Source organism: Desmodus rotundus, chromosome 1 (assembly GCF_022682495.2).
Source record: "Desmodus rotundus isolate HL8 chromosome 1, HLdesRot8A.1, whole genome shotgun sequence".
NCBI lineage: Eukaryota > Metazoa > Chordata > Mammalia > Chiroptera > Phyllostomidae > Desmodus > Desmodus rotundus.
The window spans coordinates 170,507,516-170,527,510 of record NC_071387.1 but is presented as its reverse complement, the minus strand read 5'-3'; the positions used below and the strand labels follow the sequence as shown (position 1 = coordinate 170,527,510).

Below are 19,995 nucleotides of genomic sequence, written 5' to 3'. Positions count from 1 at the left end.
AGTGGAGATTAATGAGTCTCACTGGTGTAAACTGGTTAAACGTCTTTATCAGTTTCTGCCTAATTCTGCCACAGAAAAGATTCATCTGCAACCGTTTTCATAATGCACACTTAAAACTGTGTGATATGTCATGGACCCTGCCCACATTCTTGTATAAGAAATTGGTGTGCCAATTGCAAAGGCAGATTAGTTTCATCAGCTCTGTTGAGGAATGATAAATAAAGCCTTGAACGTTTGCTAGACCATCCCAGAATTCATTCAGCCTCATCAGAAAAACGAGTGCAAGTCATTTTAAACTCTGGTCTGAGCCATTTTGTTACAGAAGAGACCTGGGGGTGGTGGTGAACGATATACTATTACCGAAAGGACACCCCTTTTCTCTCTGGGGGTCCCCCCCACCTACTAGGTTTGCCTTGCCTGCCACCAGGGAGAGACATCTGCAGAGATTGGTGAAAAGGAAAGGAATTATTTATTTAAAAGTACACAGACTTAGAGTAATGACTTAATGTCTTCATTAGAATACTAAAGTCCTTTACAATACCCACAGACGCACAGTCCTTTCTTCTCCCTGTGCCCAGTCTGGGGTACCGTATATCAGGAAAAGAAGTAGAAGTCTGTGGTTCAGGCTCCCGGCACCATCAGCTGTGTCGCTGCCACAATCTCCAGTTAATCCAAAGCCATGGGGCACCTTCTCACAGCCCACCAGTAAGAGTCCTTTCACCCTTTTTCTTCCCAGCAAAGTATCTCCTGCTGCCTAACCCAAGTGGCAAAAAGGAGCAACCCAAAGCCACGTGGCCCTAACTCTTGCCCAAGCCCCGGGGTCCCCACTCTGCCAAAGCCGCGTGGTCCTCTCTCGGGTATGGCTGCCGGGCCTGGGTTTAAACCCCAGCACCAGTCTTCCTCTGCAGCCCCATTTCCGACTCCTCCTACAATCAGTTACACCTGCCAGCATTCCCATATTCTTCCAGCTTTACTGGGCTACCATAGTAAGTCTGGGCAGGTGTGTCCCCAGGGCATGGAGCCAGTCATCTCCAAGCTCTCATGCAGGCGCAGGCACTGTAACCAGGGGGAGTTGCCTCCCAGTTACAGTACATCTTGGGTGGAAGTCATTTCCTTCCCCCGGCTCAAAGCATGGCCATAGCTACTTAATATATCCATGAAACCAGTTAAAGGTTATAGATATGTTAAATGACCATGCCAGAGGTTAGCTGCACAGCTGTTGCTATACAAAACAGCTCTGAATGGCCCTGCTCCATGTGTTCCATCCCCCAAGCTCAGACCTGTGGGGGTGAGGACATCCTATATGTATTTTTCTAATATTTCCTGGACATTTTGAGTTCTGGACCCCATTACAAATCCCTATTTGGGGCCCCCCTCTTGGCTGCACCCTGTTACAATTTTCTCCTCTGTGTGATATCTCTTAGCTGTTCTGGAAATTATATAGGCCCTTTGGAATTAAACGGATACTTCAGTGTCTCGCACTTGTGAAAATATACTGCCCCTTCCAGGAGAACCGCCTCGTCCCGAACACCTTAGTTTGCAGGCGTGGCTCCAGTGCAGATGATTGGCAGGAGGCCCTGGGCTAGAGAAATGATTTCTTAGGCCTGGTGGGAATGTGACATTTTCATAGAGTCCTCCATCACTGCCCCCGCATGTGCTGGTACCAGAGGGCTTTGGAAGCACAACACCGGCATCTCCCTAACTGGTCACAAATCATTCACTTGCAATAACTTTATTATTATGAATAGAAATGAATGATATTTGTCGGGGGGTAGCAAGACTGTTACGGGACAGAGAGACGTGTGTGCGAGTTTTTACCAGGTAGCATTTGAAGGGATAGACAACACCGATGATGACTGAGGATGGGTCATCATCGGTGATGACCCATAATGGGTCAGCTTGGAGAGGACCCATTAGCACATGGTGCCTAATTAAATACTAGATGGAAGGCCATGTACTGCAAGTACAAAACAAATTTTAGGGATGTGACTGGGGCTCTTTTAGGGTAATTGAGTAGACAGAAAAAGCTCATGGAAAAAAAATAAGACTTGAAATGGGCTTTGAATAATAGGTACAATTTGAATAGAGGAAGAAGAAATAGGTTTTCAGTCCAAGGAGTTTCAAAGATTTATTCAAGATAAATTGCAAAGTACAAAAATAATGGCTTGAAATTTTTATCAGATTCTAAACAGCAGGAAATATTTTCAGTGACAGTATCATAAAAAGCATCACACCAGACTTGAGAGCCGTGTCCAGTGCGTCACGTGCACCTGAAGAAGGTAAAACTGGCGGAGGCTAACTAAGCGTTTCACCTGGTGTCATCCAGCGCAGGTGTGCTGGGGCCGGGCCTGTGGAAGGGCTCCTGGCTGCTGCCTCATCTGGGGTTTTGGAACCTTTGTGAGCAACAAACAGGGCTGATTTTAGTGTCCAGTCCCCAGTCCCCAAGTCTCCAGCAAGTCGTGAACTAAGAATATGTGAAATTTGCCCTCCTGGGTCACATACAGTAAAGAGCCACATGCAGTTTTTATGACTTTTGGGAGAAGACTCCAAATCACTCCCTCTGTCGGTTAATGCCGCGGAAAGAACCTTGTGAGTCAAATAGAACTGGGTTTGAATTTCAACTCTTCCTCCTTGCTTGCCAAGTTTGTTATCAAGTAACTCAACCTTTCCAAACTGTTTTCCGGTCTGTGAAATTGGAATAATGCCTCTGTCCTGGGGTTGTTGTGAGAACTGAATGAGGTGCTAGGTACTGAAGCTCATGAGCTGATAGTGTGTCTCTCCTGTCTGCTGCGTCAATTCCAGTTTTTTAAGACCCTGCCAGAGCTTGCCGCACCCTGCAGCTCGACTCCACTGCTCCTGGGGAGTGCTGTCTGAATCCTGTCCGACCATTCTCCCCTCTGACCCCACATGCCCGGCCAGCAGAGACAAGCAGCCTGCAGGGGCTTTAATGCATATGTGAGAAAGATAGTCACTGGGCAGGTGCTACCTCTTGGGGGCATGCTTAGAGGCAGGAAGGTGCCCTTGTATGATGCCCTTTCCTCTCCGTGTGGTGTGGTGCATGGAGGGGCCTGGGTTTTAGTACCCGCTCCTCCTGCCACTTTGCCCAGCTGCATTTACCCAGTGCATAGAGTGTGCATCTGTACACAGCACCCCCAGACAGTGCCATCCACTTTGTCTGTGGCCAAGTGGGTCCTCCCTCTGCTTGTGGTGCGGGCTGCCGACCTGTCAAGTGTTTTTCTGCCCTGAAGCCCCATGTCCCCTTATCCTGAACTGTTCTCATCTGCTCAGCCGCATTTCTCACGGAGAGGGGCCACTTCTCCTTTTGAGCTCTTCCTAGCATAGAACAGGGCAGAGAATGATAATCGTCCAAATGAATTGTTTTTAAATACATGATAAATGTCTCAACTTTCAAAGAACTTTGACATGCCGAGTCATTGAATACATCCAGCAAACCTGCAAAGCAAGGATCATCCCCTTATGGAGGGAAAGTAAGGTTTGAGGGGTTAAGCACAGAGTAAGTGCTTTTCCCTTTGCTACTAAAAGTCTTAAACATATTTACCGTCGAAGAGCAGGTTTTCTTGAATCATTGTGTTATGTCTACCCTATAATACTTAGATAGCTAAGGTAGATTGCTGTAGTGCAGCTAAGGTAAAAACAGGACTGTTTAACATGGGGTGCCTTTGAATAGAACCCATTATAAGTGTATTTACGTATTTCAGATTTCACGGATACATTCAGAAATATTAATGTACCATAATTGAAGTCTGATATTGCACCCTCAAGCCCAGAGTGGAAAATAAATGGCGCTTTCTCCCCCCCTGCCCTCCTACACCTGTCAGAGTTAATTTTTAACCACTGGCACATTGCAAAACATTCATCCTAAAGAGCCTGATTCATAAATCTTGTTTTAAATTCTCTGAGCTTGCTTTTCAACCAGGACTAAAGCAAGCACTAAGGTAGAGGGAAATGATTTTCAAAGAGTTTTACTCTTCTCTGATTTATTTTTTATTGAGTTTAAAATGTGGTCTGACATTAGAGGGTTGTTTCAAAGGTGAGAAATGAAACTTTGAAAAAAAATGCATGCATACATTTAGATGGGGAGGAATAAGGAGAGGCGAGCCATAAAGGGTTAGGCATTGAAAAATAGGAAGTTTTATTTGTGCTTCGAAAAAGAGACATATTTCAAGGTGCATATATTGGCAGAGTGTAGCTCAGTTTTACTTCCGTTTTCGCAGTGCAGCCCTCTCTTTCAAGGGACAGTGTCTGAGAAGAAAATGACAGGGCACGCCTTTTCAGATATTTTGTAGGAAGTGTCATTTTTGTGCATGTGTAAACCTGAGTTTATTTAGAAAGGCAAATGGACACTGTTCTTAGTGCGGGGTCATTAAGAGAGCTGGATGTGGAGCGATGAATTTGCATCCTCCGGAAAAGCCCTTCTTCTGTCTTAAGTTAGAGGTATAAAGGGAGGCATTCATTCACTTAACCCTTAAATGGTGGTTTGGGTTCATTTATTTTTTTTTCACACAGATTTTTTTTAAAGTAGTCTTTTATTCAGAAATGATAGCCCACAAAACTGTGTAAGAAGTGCAGGGTGAAAGGTGACCGTGAGACATTCACTATCTGGTGGTGATTTGCACATAGGGACACAGTGTTCAGTGTGTAACTTCCAAACATATTTTATTGATTAAGGGACCTGCTAAGAAGTGAAATATGACCTATTTTTGCCTCTGAAGTGAGTTTTACCAGGCTTAGGGGAAAGGAAAAGTAGTAACACATACTGTCTTAAAGAATTCGGAAGGCTAAAGTTAGTTTTCAATTATGTGTGTAAGTTTTCCAGTGCAGCTGAGTCTTTGGGTCTCAGATAAATACTGAAATTTACACACACGTTTTCTTTCAAGAGCATAGCAGCCGCATGAAAAAATACTTCCTAAGTTGTATGACATCTGTGCATTTGATTTATTAGTTATTTGTTACTGATGCCTACAGGTTAAGTGACAATTGAACAATTATGTTTATTTTGTGTGAAATTTTGGGCATAGTGTGAGATGAATGAAATACACAGAAGCTTACCTGTTCCCCCCCACACCACCACCACCAAGTCAGAGGTCACTGACTCTGTTCTACCAGCAGAGGGCTCCCTTTTTAAGCTAATAAAGAGGATGTGTCCTGCAGATCACTTTTCCAAGACTAAAATTGAATGGGAAAAGACTCAGCTCACGCTTTCAGTAATATAATAGAACCTCTATGGTAGATGATTGTACATATTGTGAGAAATTGGAAGCAAAGTTTACAAATCTGTTTTAAGACTTTCTCTCTGATAGGAGAGAGTATACTACTTTCCAGTGGATACTTTTCCTCTGAAACAGAAAATATACTGTTGGACTAGAGAGCGTTTTAATCATAGAAGGTTTTGACTTGAGTCATCCTGTGCATCCAGATAGGTATGCTTCAGACACTGATGTACCCAAGGTTTCTAGCTTTAGAAAGACTATTTTTTAAATAGACCAAGATTATGCTGCTTAGGATGCAAGGGTATTCTCTGAACTAATCCTACGTCCCTGTAATCAGCCAGCAGGAGCTGGAAGATTCAGTCGTACACTGGTCCCCACCCCACCCCACCCCCGTGGTAACGCAGTTTTTCATGTGACATCAATGACACCAAAAGAAAGTTGGGGAAGTCACTTTCACTGTGAGTTTAGGAGCACTTCCCAGATGTGCAGGTGATCCCGAAGCTGGCCCCTGACTGGGCAGACTTTGTATCAGCACCTTGCTCTTTCTTTATCACTGCTTACGACCACTGGGTCACCTTTCCTTACAGAATCTGAGACAGAACCCATATTTCTTCAAAGAGAATTAGAGGGTAGCTTTTTAAAAGTTTAAATTAGCTAAAAATAGAAAGCAAAAAGTCAGTTTTGCTGTAGGTGTGAAATTTTTGGCATGTGGCTTAAAAGAAATTAGCTTCAGTTTCACTTGTTAATTTTTACTTTCTCTGGCAGAGGGAAGTGAAGAGCAGGGCTGGTGGAGGGGGGGGGGAGAAAAAGGATTTTAGAACCGAGTGTCAGAAGGCTGGGTCCTGGTCCTAGTGCTTGAATCCTGTGCAAACTACTGTGCCTCTCGGAGTTGGCATTGCATGCCTCTGTAGCATGAGGGGATCGCTTGAAGTCACCTCCAAGTTACTCTCTGGTTTTAAAGGCAGTGCTTCTGTGATTTTACATTGGGTTTTGGTTCTTGGAATAATAGTAAAGCTGCTGCAAGTGAAAATTTTCTCAGGTGGAATTTTAATTATTTCAATAGTAGGCAACTAAGTCTGGTTCACTGCGCCTTTCTCAAATGGAGGACAAAAATCCTCCAGAAAGGCATTCCATATGCCATGCTGCTGGCCCTCCCATCCTTTGCTCCAGGTGGCGGTCACAGGAACCGAAGGCAGACGCCCCCTTTTAATTATTACAAAGTCCCAGGGCTGTTTAAGCCGGAGTTGAAACTGACTTTACAAAAATAGCTGCAGAGAGGGTTTTTTTCTTTCTCAGTGTTCACGTGGCGGTGGAGTACAGTATCCATGCAGAGTTAGAATAATCTTCCCTAGGACTGTTAAATATTTTTTAAACCTGTTCCCTGCCCAGTTGCTGCATAGGGCTTTCCTGTTACACCTGCGGGCTGCCTGTGTTAGTGTGTGGGAGGAGGTGGACTCCAGCAAGGCATGGTGTTCTGGGCCATTCCAAGAGGTTCAGGCCTTTACAAGCAAGGCTTTGATTCTATTTTTTGCTGAACTAGCTCAGCCACTTCCTGTGTTTGGCTGCGCATAGTGCCTCGCTTCACTGTGGCCACTTGAGCCCTGCGAGCCAGCGAGCGCGCTGCCACAGCCAGTTAGACTATTTTAGGTCCCCGCACAATGGCCTTCTCATTTCCTCGGCGAAAATGAGCGAGTTGGGCTGGCATTGGCCACTTGTTAGCAGATGACAACTTTGACTTTGACTTGGGCTCCCCTCCCCTCCCCGAAATCCCTAGCTCAGCAAATATTTGAACCTGCCCAAGTTAATCATGAAGCCGCGATCTTTATCTAAGAGAGCCGTGCAAGCTCCTGGGCCTTTTCCCTCCCCAGTACTGTACCCACATCCAGCGGCTTTCTCCGTGGGGAGCCGGCGGTGAGGGCGCAGCTGCAGTGCTGAGGGCGCTGCTTGGGCTCTGCGCTCGTCCTGTCTGTCCCGGGGGTCCTGTGCGTTCTCGGGGGCGCGAGCACCGCCTGCTGGAGCCAAGGGGGGAGACGTGGGGGCTGATCCCGGTTGCTGGAAGAATAGCTTCTTGGATTTTTTTTTTCATTGTCGGATACCGGCATTCAAAGAGAAACCGTTGAAATGCATAACCTGCAAAGTAAGTTGCTTTTAATTTGTGCACTTCTCTGCTCTTTCGCTGTTGCACTAGGGGGTTTTTTTTGGGGGGGGGGGTGCACTTCTATGAAAGGTTCTTGCGTGCATGTGTCTCTGTGTGTGTGTTGGGGGGGTTGTAAGCACTCCCTTGGGAGGGCAGATTAGGGGAGATACTCCCCCTTTCCTGGAGGGGCACAGTGTGAGGAACAGATGAGGCTTAGGTTGGAAATGGGGAAGGAGGTAATTACAAAGTGCTTGGCTGGAAGTTGGTGCCGGGCCAGGCCTGGGAGAGACGTGGAAAATCACCTGTCTCCCTGCCCTCCTCCCTGGGTGGCTGTGCCACATGGGCTCCAGCAGCAGGACTGGTTTGCACCAGGTGCTCCCCGGGGTGTGGGGTGTCCCTCTGGGGGACGCTCCACACCAGCCCAGAAGCTTGTCTCCCCTTCTTTGGGGCGTGGGGGGCATCAATATTTTTATTAAGGGGGAGATTTTTTTCTGAATCTTATCTAAAGGCACCCCCCACCACCACTTTTCCCATTTTTATTTAAATTTGGGTTTAGGTTTACTTAAACCCTTAGGCAAATAGAAAAGTGAATGGGAGAGGGTGGGAGGGTATAGGCTAAGTCAGTCTTCCTGGTCAATGGGACAGTGAATTAAACTGGAGAGGGGATTTGAGCGGACAGTGCTCAAAACGGGCCTGCCTTTGCTCTGCTATTTTATATATTTTATGATTCCAAATTTGTTGGAAAGTCTAAGAGTAAATGTTTAGGGCTTCTGTGCTCTTTAAATAATCACACTAATATGGATGTAGATCACAAAGCCCACTTTAGTTCTTTAAGTTAGCCACATTTACGGGGGGGGGGCTTTTCTCCTCTCCCCCCCCCATCATAATGTGAGGGGAGAGCGTCTCACAAGGGGGTGCACAGTAGGCTCCTGTAAGAGCAGCGGGATTAATCATAATGCAGAACAGCTTAAAGAACAAAGATTAATAACTAGGTTTATAGGGGAATTGATTTCTTTATGTTAAATACTGCCAAGAAGGAATAGTAATATTTGTTGTCAGTGTGAGGCATTTGAGATAGAGGGGATAAAAGCCCCCCCCCCCCAGTGATTACATCACTCCTCCCTTGAGCAGTGTTAGCACAGCAAATCCAAGGATGGGCTCATCGGTGAGAAATACTTTGCCAAGATAACTCTGCATTCTGATACGTATGGTCTCTGTCCTTTTGGAAGACACAGCTTACCGTGACCAGTCTTATTAGACAGTAGCATTAAAATTCTCATTAATAATGTTGACAGTTACGTTGATTATATCTGCCAACAGACCTCTTCAGTCCTGTTGAGAGTTTTCCGTTTTAGTTCCTAAAGTCTGGTTCTGACTTTGCAGGGTTTGGTAGAGGAGGAGATTTCTCCTTGTGTTTCCTTTTCATTGTGCTTCCTAATGTGGTACATTTGTGACAGTGTTTGAGTTCTGAGTTTTCAGTGAATTATGTAGGACTGAAACACCCAGAGTCCTTTCTGGTTTTAATATATAGGGGAGGTATTTCAGGATTGTAAAATATGCCATTTTGATGCATTTGTAAGATTTTTAAACCAAGGAATGATCAGGCTATCTAAAAACCCGGATGCACCAGGGGGAAAAAGCTACGTGCTGCAGCGTATCAGCTTTTGTCAACCTGCCAACGGCGGAGCCGGAGCGGCCCGTGCTGCTCGCAGCAATAAAAAAGGAATTAGGAAGCTCACTGCTGGGGAGAACAGTCAAAGTAAACCCCTTTTGGAAACGAGGAGCATGTATACATTGCAGTTCTATTAAGTGTAGGGTCCGAGTGAGGCTGGGGTTGTGCTCAGGCTGCTACAGGAGAGGAGCGATGAAGCAGGAGTGGTCTGGTGACATTTTTCCGACTTGATTGGCTGGGGTGTGTGATGTAATAGGTTACAGTGCAGCCCCTTATAGGTTTTAAAATGAATTCCAAGACACCATTACAAAGAAAGCCGGACTCTTTTCTTATAACTGAGCACAGCCAAGGAAGCTCTCGCACAAATGTACAACACTGTCTGGACGATGGAAGACCTGGACTTAGAATATGCTAAGACAGATATAAATTGTGGCACAGACTTGATGTTTTATATAGAAATGGATCCACCAGGTAATACTGCAGTGTTCTTGTGGAAAGCTAGTTAATTTTGTGGCATTTTATTTTATTTTTGACAGCTACTGTAACAGAGCCTCTTTAGATTTCTATTTTTATTAACTTGCTCTAATTTAATACGAATTAGTTGGATCATAGCTTGAAAACTAAACCAGCTGACTGCCTGAGGAAGCCAGCAGGTCAGGCTGTATGTGGTAAATGCTTATTCTTACTTGGATGGGTATGAATGGAATGCCAGTTTTCGCTGGTGTCTTCTGTTAAGATTTTTTGCTCTCTGGGTTATATTGTCGTGTATCGTTCCTTTAATTAAAATTATGCCTCCTTTGTGCTGCTCTTCTCTGCTGACAGCGGATGAGAACAGTGGTGTACTTTTGCAGTGATAGCCCTTGGTACTTTAGAAAGCCTATAAAATGTAGCAGTGATTGCAACTCAGTTCTAGGCGACCTGAAACTATTCTAAATCAAATGGTGAGGCTTTGCCTGCTCTCTCTCATGTGAAGATACTGTAATGAGAAAAGAAGTTGGCTCTCCCTTCCTCAGTCCTAGTCTTTATAAAATATTCTTGATAGACTCCTGAAGTAATTTTTACATAAATTAAAATAGTAACCGTGCTTTAAAACTTATGACTTAGAATTTAGCTAAAAATCCTAGACTTATTTTGCTTTCTAAATTACTTCATCCCTCTGTTAGCCCTCCTCCCAATTAAGGAAATTTTAGGAACACTGTAGTCTTTCATTTGTCACCAATTGGTATCTGAATACTGATTTGACATTGAGGAAGAGGAATATGGTTTTTAATCAGTCGGCATATAGAGCACAGTTTATTCAGTAGAATATTAACAGGAACACTAACGAGGTATAGGTCACAGATGAGTTTCTTAAAATGGCTTTTGGCAGCATAGTGCCTGAAATACTAAGATCAGAGAAACCTAATTCTCCTCTTAAGACATATTGCCGTAGATGAGCTGCTTTACCACAACAGCATTTGTGGAGGGCAGAGACCGAGTTTGTCTCTTACAATTAAATAAGAAGAGGAAATTAAAGCCAACCCACGTGATTCCTCCTGCTCATCTGCTCGTGGTTTCCTACATTAGGTGGACTTGACCAGGCACGAAACTTTAATATGACTAGAACCTGGAAGTAGCAAAGGGCATGACTCCTGATTTACTCTGAAATCCATGCACGTGGCCAGCCCAGTTTATGTGTTAGTCTCCCAAACTGTTCTCTTTTTCAGTTTCTTTCCTCTTTGAGCCATACTGTGAAAGGTGTCTGACGTTTTGGGTTTTTTGTTGGTTTGGTTTTTGTTTTTTTTTTTTTGAAAAAAGTATCATGTTTCATAGAATGCTGAATGATTGCTGTATTCCACAGTTACTCTTCGTTTATCTAAAAGAAATGTAGGTCTGCTTTAAAATGTTTAATTTTTAGTTTGGGGTTGCAAACAACTTTTTCTTTCTCCTTAATCTACAGCACTGCCTCCTAAACCACCAAAACCCACTACTGTGGCCAACAACGGTATGAATAACAATATGTCCTTACAAGATGCCGAGTGGTACTGGGGAGATATCTCTAGGTAAGCCCACAGGAACGCTTAGTTTTCGCCAGAGACAGAGAGGGGTAGATTAAGGGAAAGAAAAGCACCAGCTTGCTAAGTTGCATTTTTAGGATGTCATCCAACATAAGCATGAAGCATAGTTGGTTCTCTTCCAAAGGCGATCAGAGAAGGCCCTGAGCCACTGGGGAACTGTAGGTGCTGGGTGCCACTAGAAATTACTGTGAATACCCGAGAAGTCCAGTCATTGACCGAGTCGTCAGGGAAGCACCAGGATGAACCGAGGCTGCTTAAAGGCAGTGGGGAGACCCACTCCACAGCAGGCGAGAATCTAAGAATTACAATTATTGTTACCCTACACATAATAAAATAAAGTGCCATTTTTATTCTTAGCTTTTTAAAAGGAGGAGGGGGAGGAAACCCCTTTGGGATCATGGCTTGCTTTGCTGATATTTTAGTGTGTTTGGTTAAAAAATAAATTAAAACTTTAGGTTTAAAAAACAAAAACAACTCCCATGCACTTGTTTATAAATGAGATGTAACTTGTAACTTTTTTATATAAACATAGAATAAATTGTTAAGCTTTAAAAATGTAATTAATAAATGTAAATCTATGGGGTCAGGGAATATAGAGACTTTCTCTGTACTTTCTGGTCAGTTTTGCTGTGAGCCTAAAATTGCTCTAAAAATTAAGTCTATTAAAAAAATGCACCTAGAATCACTGCCCCCTCAAGGTGAGCATGGTCTTGTGTTCTCTTCACCTCAGGGAAGAAGTGAATGAGAAACTTCGAGACACAGCTGACGGGACCTTTCTGGTACGAGACGCGTCCACTAAAATGCATGGTGATTATACTCTTACACTAAGGTGAGCCAGAGTGGGGGTGAAATGGGGGTGGCTCAGGTTGCCATTCAAGCATATTTCTTTAAAGGAAATCATAATGCCATTATACTTATGATGTGTTTACAGGAAAGGAGGAAATAACAAATTAATCAAAATATTTCACCGAGATGGGAAATATGGCTTCTCTGACCCATTAACCTTCAACTCTGTGGTTGAATTAATAAACCACTACCGGAATGAATCTCTAGCTCAGTACAATCCCAAGCTGGATGTGAAATTACTTTATCCAGTATCCAAATACCAACAGGTAATCAAATACTCGTGTTGTTATGTCATTTAAATAAGATACTATCAATGCTTAGAAACATGTTGAAGCAAATGAATTACATGTCATGAAATTTGAAAAGCTTTGTACTCGTAATCACAAATTACATTTGGATACAGTAGCTGAATACAATACTTCAAGGATTTTTCCATGTTAGATATCTTGTTAAACAGTTCTTAATTGATTAAATACCTTATCAACTGAATTTCTTTTCCTTATGCTCTCTAATCCTTCTAGGATCAAGTTGTCAAAGAAGATAATATCGAAGCTGTAGGGAAAAAATTACATGAATATAACACTCAATTTCAAGAAAAAAGTCGGGAATATGATAGATTATATGAGGATTATACCCGTACTTCCCAGGTGAGTTTTCTGCGACAATCAGATTAAAATTTTAGAAGTCTTAGTTATTTAAATGTAACACATATTATAGTCAGCTTCAAAAAAAAAGAGTAAAGAAGGGAGAGTTTTTGTAAATAAAGTAAGGGGAGAGATCATTTGTGAATCATTGTTGATTATTCTGGTAATTTATTCATTGTGTATTGAAACCTTGTAAATGAAGCCTGATGTATCAGAATAATAAATTAAGCTCACAAAATAAATGAAGAGGTTGCTGAGTTTTAAGTTGATTTGAGATCATTCTTGATTGAACAATTCTTTTTAGATTGGGAGCTAATAATAATTGGAAGTTCCACAGAATTGTCTGATCTTAGAAATAGACATTTAACCATTATGTACTCTGCCATAAAAAACAAGGGTGGCACTTACTGTTTTGTTTTCCTGGAGAGGTAATCTTCTCTGGGCCGTCCTGTGTCTGGGACCGGCAGGGGGAGCAGCCGGCCACGTGGATGCCGTCAACTGCTAATGAGGTGGGACGGCTTTAACAAAGATAAAAACTTTGGAAACGGTCAAGCAATCATCTTCTGTGGACTGCAATAATTCCCAAAGGAAATGTGTGTGCTTTTTTGTAACAGTATTTTAGTGGGTTTATGAATTCGAGTCCCACCTTGCTAACAAAGTACTTACATTCTAGATAATTATACAGATCCCATGTCCTGGGAGTGTCTCGCAATAAGAAATTACCTGTTCTACTGAAGGTGTGACATGGTCTTGCTAAAATTGTGTTGCAGGAAATCCAAATGAAAAGAACAGCTATTGAAGCATTTAATGAAACCATAAAAATATTTGAAGAACAATGCCAGACCCAGGAGCGCTACAGCAAAGAGTACATAGAAAAGTTTAAACGTGAAGGCAATGAGAAAGAAATACAAAGGTTGGTCAACCATGCGTATTCCCTTTGTCCTTGTGCTAGAGACAACCAGAATCTTCTAGAACTGCCTAAAAAGGATCTCGCTTTCGCTGCTTTGCATGATTAAAAAGCAGCGGGAAGAGATTGCATTCTTTACCTGAGGGAAACCTTCATGATGAACTTTGGTAATTACAGATGCATTTGTCTTGCCTGTAGGATTATGCATAATTATGAAAAGTTAAAGTCTCGAATCAGTGAAATTGTGGACAGCAGAAGACGACTGGAGGAAGACTTGAAGAAGCAGGCAGCTGAGTATCGGGAGATTGACAAACGCATGAACAGCATTAAACCCGACCTCATCCAACTGAGAAAGACGAGAGACCAATACTTGATGTACGTCGTTGGGGACGCAACCCGTCAGGGAATGCTTGGGAATGGCAAAGATTAAGGACACGTTCTGAATGCGTTTTCCTTTTGAAACTCTTTTTCAGGTGGTTGACTCAGAAAGGTGTTCGGCAGAAGAAGCTGAACGAGTGGTTGGGCAATGAAAACACTGAAGAGTAAGTCCTTACCACAGATGGGAGGCAGCACAGGATTTTCTTCATTTTTAGGAAAACGCATGACTTGCTTTATTTAGAGAGCAAGTGAGGAATTTTACTGAGTTTGGAACATCTTGTAGGAGGAAATGTGTAAACTCAGTCTCATTATCCAGAATTTTTTAAAGGAAAAGTTTAGGGAGGGCAGATAGAGATTTATGTTTTTCCCATAATGCTGTTCTGTGTCCATAAGGATGTCCCTAAATATCTAAAAAATCCCAACATATGTTTGGAACAACAATAATAATAATAAAAAAAGGACACAGGCTTAGTATATGTTTGAAGCTTAAGTCCATGTTTTGTTTGAATTATTTGAACACTGGCAAGCCTCCTCCTCCATCAATTTCCTGATCTAAACTGGACAGACAGGATTATTTAGTACCTTCCCAGGTACCTGAGCTTAGCTGCTGACTTGCTGCTGCTGACTCTTTGTCCAAAGAGGTTACTTGGAAGGCGCAACTGGATGAGAGAAAAACTCAGGCCAGAGAGCCTCTGGTTGGGTCAGACCTGTGATGGGTGGTCTGGCGCTCTTGTAGGAGGGGCAGAAACAAGGTGAAGTGGTGGGAGGAACAGTGGGGCAGGCTGGTGCTTCCCGTGCACTTCACTTAGCAACCTGCTCTCCTGCTCCTCAGCCAATATTCGCTGGTGGAAGATGATGAGGATTTGCCCCACCACGACGAGAAGACATGGAATGTCGGGAGCAGCAACCGAAACAAAGCTGAGAACCTGCTGCGAGGGAAGCGAGACGGCACTTTTCTTGTCCGGGAAAGCAGTAAACAGGGCTGCTACGCCTGCTCTGTGGTGTACGTATCTCCAGCAAACTGCTGGTCCCATTAACAGCTCCTGAAGAGGTGTTTTGTTCAGCCAGCGGAGGGGGCAAGGATTTGGAAAAGTTCTAACCCGAAGGGATCTTACAGTACAACGATATAGAAGGGGAAATAAAACAGGCATAATACTTTACAGTCTGTCTGTTAAGAGAGTCTAGTAGGAATAATACTTTACAGTCTGTCTGTCAAGAGAGTCTAGTAGGAAGAAACCTGCTTTTTCGTTGCAACTACTTTTAAGTCTTTTTTTCCATCTTTAAAATGGGAATGGCAATACTGGCTCTTTACTTTTGCCTCCCAAGGCTAGTAGAGTTAGAACCTGAGGGAACTCACATAAGAGCACCACGCCCAGGGAAACAATGAGCAAAAAGAACCCCGGTCACTATCCTTGAGATAATTACACCCAAGAGAAGACATTTTTGTCATTGGGCACGTTTTCTTGTTGTTTATTAGTAGTCTGATGAGTACTTGGGGTGAAAAGTGAGTTTTGGATCACTAACAGCACTTCAGAGGGAGAGTGCCCCCTAGGAGGCGAGGCTCTTAAAAGTGCTTTGTGGTCCAGGTGCTCCCTCCCTGGAAGCAGCGAAACAGCCCTATAGGAAAGGAGGAGTAACAAGAACTTAGAGGGAGGACCAGGGCACAGAGCAGAGAGGAAAGGCCAGGGTGGAGCGGCATGCAGACGCTTTAAGGCCAGCCTTAGAGAAGGGATCGTGTTAATCCCCAGGAGCACTACAACTCTGCTCGCTCTGCAGCGCTGATGCTGAGGGTTGGCAGCTGCCACTTGCTACGTGCTTACTGCATTCCTGGCATTCTATCAAGCACATCATCTCATTTCTCAGAGCTGCCCTGTGACACATACATTACTATCATCTTCCCTCTCAGCCATTTTTAAAGATGAAAATACAGTGGCTCAGTGAGGCTGGGTTACCTACCCAAGTCCCTCAGCCAGTAAGGGACAGAGGAGTCTAACAGTTAACCTAGCCCTGCTCCCCACGCGGAGACTGGCCTGCATCAAGTGTACTGTTGGGTGACGATGACTTTGCTAAAAGCACCTGTGGTGTGCCTGTCTGTCAAGGGCCAAACGTGTTTGCTCTCTCTCCTCCCCAGGGTGGACGGCGAGGTGAAGCACTGCGTCATCAACAAAACGGCGACCGGCTATGGCTTTGCCGAGCCCTACAACCTGTACGGCTCCCTGAAAGAACTGGTGCTCCATTACCAACACACCTCCCTGGTGCAGCACAACGACTCCCTCAACGTCACACTAGCCTACCCCGTGTATGCGCAGCAGAGGCGATGAGGTGCGGGCCCTGCGACCCTCCTCCTGAAGTTCAGCCACCCTGAGGCCTCCGGAAAGCACAGGGCTCCTCTCCAGCCTGCCCTGCGAATTGAGCTGCGGAAACCAAGCCCTCTGTCTCCGAATGGGACTCGAGCTTTCGACAAAAGCAGCAGGGGAAGACGTGCAGCCTAGCACTGTGCGATGGCCAGACGCTTCTCATCTGGAGTGCTTGTCCTTCCTTCCTTTCCTTTTTTAAAAGATTTTTGGTTTAATTTAAAGCCACCACAACACACAACACAAAGAGAAAAAGAAATGCAAAAATCTCTGCGTGCAGGGACAAAGAGGCCTTTACCCATGGTGCTCGTTAATGCTTTCTGAAGCTTTACCAGCTCGAAGTTGGGACCTTGTACACCAGAGGATGGATGGGGCTGAAGAGCCCTGGCCTGGGAGCGCTCGGTCCAGCCTGGTGTGGCCTGGTGTTGCTGTGCACGGTGGACCCAGGCACTTCGCACTGTGGATTATTTCATTTTCTAACAGATGAACAGTGTGTAGCAGAAAGGCACTTCGGCTCACAAGGGACACTTCGGGAGAACGTCGGCTCAGGTCCGTTCAGAGGAAATTCTGTGGTAGCGAAGTGCCAAAAGGCGTTTTGTTTAAACTTTTCAACAAAAAACAAAACCCACCCACAGAAAAATGGAACTTAGAAAAGAGGACTTAAAATGACATTTTCAGTATATAAAATATGTACATAATGATGACTGACTATCAAATAGATGGATTTGTATCAATACCAAATAGCTTCTGTTTTGTTGTGCTGAAGGCTAAATTCACAGTGCTATGCAATTCTTAATTTTCATTAAGTCGTTCTCTCAGTTTTCAATGTACCTTCAGAATAAGCTTCCCCTACCCCACTTTTTGTTGCTTGAAAATACTGTTGTCCCTGGTTTTTGTGTTAATATTCATTTTGTTATTCTTTTACTTTTTTTTTAAAGAAGAAATGTACAGGATGCCAGTTTAAAAAAAGGCTTCAGAATTAAAACTATGAAATATTTTACAGTTTTTCTTGTACAGAGTACTTGGCTGTTAGCCCAAGGTTAAAAAGTTCATAACAGATTTTTTTTTTTTGGACTAAATGTTTTTGTTGGGCAGTGCCTGATAAGCTTCAAAGCTGCTTTATTCAATAAAAAAAGAGAAAGATATATGAATATGACAAAGTATCGCTGAGTTCAACAATGTTGTTTCAAGACTCTTAAAATACGGTACCTGGCAAGTGTGTTTCATAAAGAATTGTGAACTTCTTGAATCTAGGGAGGGAATGTAGCTACGGGATGTACAGGGGGGGTGGGGGGGGTGGAATGCACTTTCTCTTTCTCATGTTTGGAGAAAAAGTACCTAACTGCAAAGTGAAGTTACTTATACTTCAGTTTTTCCCACTTGATCTGCTAGTTATTATCAGTTATGACAATTACAAACCTACTAGGACTCTAACAGTGTAGCTGGTCAGATATTTCAGTTCTTAGGAAGGAAGGAAGGCTCCCAGAACAGCGGATCTACCTTTGTTTGGATCGCTGATTTCAAGGTGTAATTGCTACATTTAGATAATGTGTCTCTCTTTAACTTTAGACTACCATTACAACCAACATTCATTTTGGAAAAAGCATGACCTGAAAAAAGATTTTTATCTGGCTATTTGTTATTTTCCTAGCTTCCCATTCATGTTAGATCATAAAGCAAGTAGACGTGATCGATCGTTAACTGTTTCTGCTCTGGGCCGTGTGGAGCTTGTGAAAGTCATGGCCATTTCAGGAGTCACAGCAACAGTCCTTCTCACTCATCCGAGTGAGTGTAGGAGGTGTGCTTCACCGTGGGGAAGGGGAGGGGCTGCTGGCGTCATCGCTGGGGTTTAGGGCAGGCGTGGGGGGAGGTCTCCCTGATTCACATGTGCAAAAAAGCCTTTCTGCTCAGTGGAAGTTGTGTATGTAGTGGGAGGAATACAGGAGAATTGTAATTGTGGTCACTATGCTGGTAGATTACAATGGAATCTTACAATTTCAGATTTTCTTTCTCAACATTAGATTCACTCACACTTACTTCTCTTTCCTTCAAATATTGGGGTTGAGGGGCTTTTTTTTCCTTAATGTTCCTTTTGAAATTCTTTTGAAAGACTCTGTCTAGCAGCGGACTAGTCAATTGTAGAATGTATTTTTTTTTTCTCTTTACACAAAGCTATTTATATCAAGAGTAATAGTCTTGCAGCAGACGGTCAGCCCTCAAACTTGACTGTGGATCTGACATCGCCCTCTCTCCTGTAGACAGTTGAGGATTTTCCTGGTTGGAGTCTGTGCATGTCTGATTTCAAACCATCCTTCCACACCACACGGGAGTCTTAACAATTAGGTAATATTAGTTTATAAACTAGGGTGGGTTTTTTTGTTTTTTTTGGTAGCACATCCATGTATGCTATTAAGTATAAATATTTTTCATTTAATTTCTAAAATAGTAGATCTAACATGGAATATTTCATTAATAGTTACATTTCATAAAGAGTTTTGTTAGTGTTTTTGCTTCGACATTTTGCCAGATGACACGGTATCAGGCATCTGCCTTATCTTTGCATCTCACGAGCACAAACAATAGATTTTCTTTGAACTGCAAAGGCAGGACTCCTAACTCCCTGTCAGAGAGTCGCACCACACCCGAGATGTCACACCTCTGCCGGGTGCCTTGAGTGCATGTAGCGTGCCCACCACCCATGTCCTTCTAGACGTGTGACCAGCAGAGCTCCCTGGGTCCCTTCGGACAGTCATCTCCAACGAACACTCTCCATGGCTCACCGGTCTGAACAGACACAGCAGAGGCATGCGGATACGCGCTGCCGTCCATGCATTGACTTTCCCCGCCCAATATAGAGCACCTCCTAAAAGGGAAAGCCAGGGGCCGAGCTGCAGAGGGACTGTGACAGGGCTGTGGAGGTGGGAGCATTAGGACCCGATATTACACGGGGGAAAAACCATAACCACAGGAAAAGGTAAAAAGCATGGATTTGCAACATCTGACAACTTCGCGGCCCTTGATATGTGTATATATGTATATGTGCATGGACTGTGTTTCCAGTACACCTTTCAGCCAAAATAGATCCACGGTCGTCGAGTTCAAGTGCATAACAAGCAAATGTCTAGCACAGTTCTTGTATATGTGTATGGGTTGTTTCTTTCCTGTGAATTTGCTGCGTTTTGTCTTATAAAGGTGAAAATTGTTTGCAAGTGAAGTGAGAAGTTCATAATTCTTTGGCTCTTTTTTTTCCTGTTTTTAAAAGTTACTCCTTTTGAGAAGCTAGTCCAGATGACTCGCTTGCCTTGGAAATCCTTGTTTTCAGTGTGTCGAGTCAAAATGTGTTTATGTGAGCTGTCACTGTAGGGAACCAATGGCTTTGTCACATAGCTGGTGTGAGCTAGTAATGTGTTTGGGAAGTCCTACTGATGTTCCTTACTGGGAGAAAATTCTGCTGGTTTTAACAACTGTGCTTTTGCTATGCATGGTATCCAGGTCAGCTGGGAAGCAGACCCTGAAATACGAGTTCAGGATCACTTAGGAAAGGGGCAGTTTAAAGCACAATGCCTCACACAGGACAAAGTTCCAAAATGCCAAATTCTTATTTTTTAAAAAATCTAGTTATGTAAAATACTAGTATGAGTGGGGAGGGAACAGAATTGGGTTCATTGGAAACACTATCCAACTTAACATTAAACTTGTCACCATGAGATAGCATTAGCTACCCAGGATGCTGCTATTAAAAAAGGAAAAACTCATTTATATGTGTGTA

The 19,995-nt window shown here is 43.5% G+C and overlaps 1 protein-coding gene across 4 annotated transcripts in view; it reads left to right on the top strand.

Annotated features, from left to right (window-relative positions):
* PIK3R1 (phosphoinositide-3-kinase regulatory subunit 1) overlaps positions 1 to 19,169 on the top strand; it is an 83,111-nt gene extending 63,942 nt beyond the window's left edge. For 2 of the 4 annotated variants that reach the window (XM_024578447.4, XM_024578448.4), the window contains exons 8-16: positions 10,980 to 11,082; positions 11,828 to 11,926; positions 12,029 to 12,209; positions 12,465 to 12,590; positions 13,358 to 13,500; positions 13,693 to 13,869; positions 13,968 to 14,036; positions 14,705 to 14,875; positions 16,004 to 19,169. In XM_024578447.4, the coding sequence (XP_024434215.1) occupies positions 10,980 to 11,082; positions 11,828 to 11,926; positions 12,029 to 12,209; positions 12,465 to 12,590; positions 13,358 to 13,500; positions 13,693 to 13,869; positions 13,968 to 14,036; positions 14,705 to 14,875; positions 16,004 to 16,193 (1,259 nt within the window). In that variant the 3' untranslated portion in view covers positions 16,194 to 19,169. Of the gene's footprint in view, positions 1 to 6,917; positions 7,369 to 8,929; positions 9,512 to 10,979; positions 11,083 to 11,827; positions 11,927 to 12,028; positions 12,210 to 12,464; positions 12,591 to 13,357; positions 13,501 to 13,692; positions 13,870 to 13,967; positions 14,037 to 14,704; positions 14,876 to 16,003 lie in introns of those variants that run through there. The other 2 variants (XM_045186364.3, XM_024578449.4) reach the window with 2 other exon arrangements.
* The last annotated feature ends 826 nt before the right edge of the window (positions 19,170 to 19,995 follow it).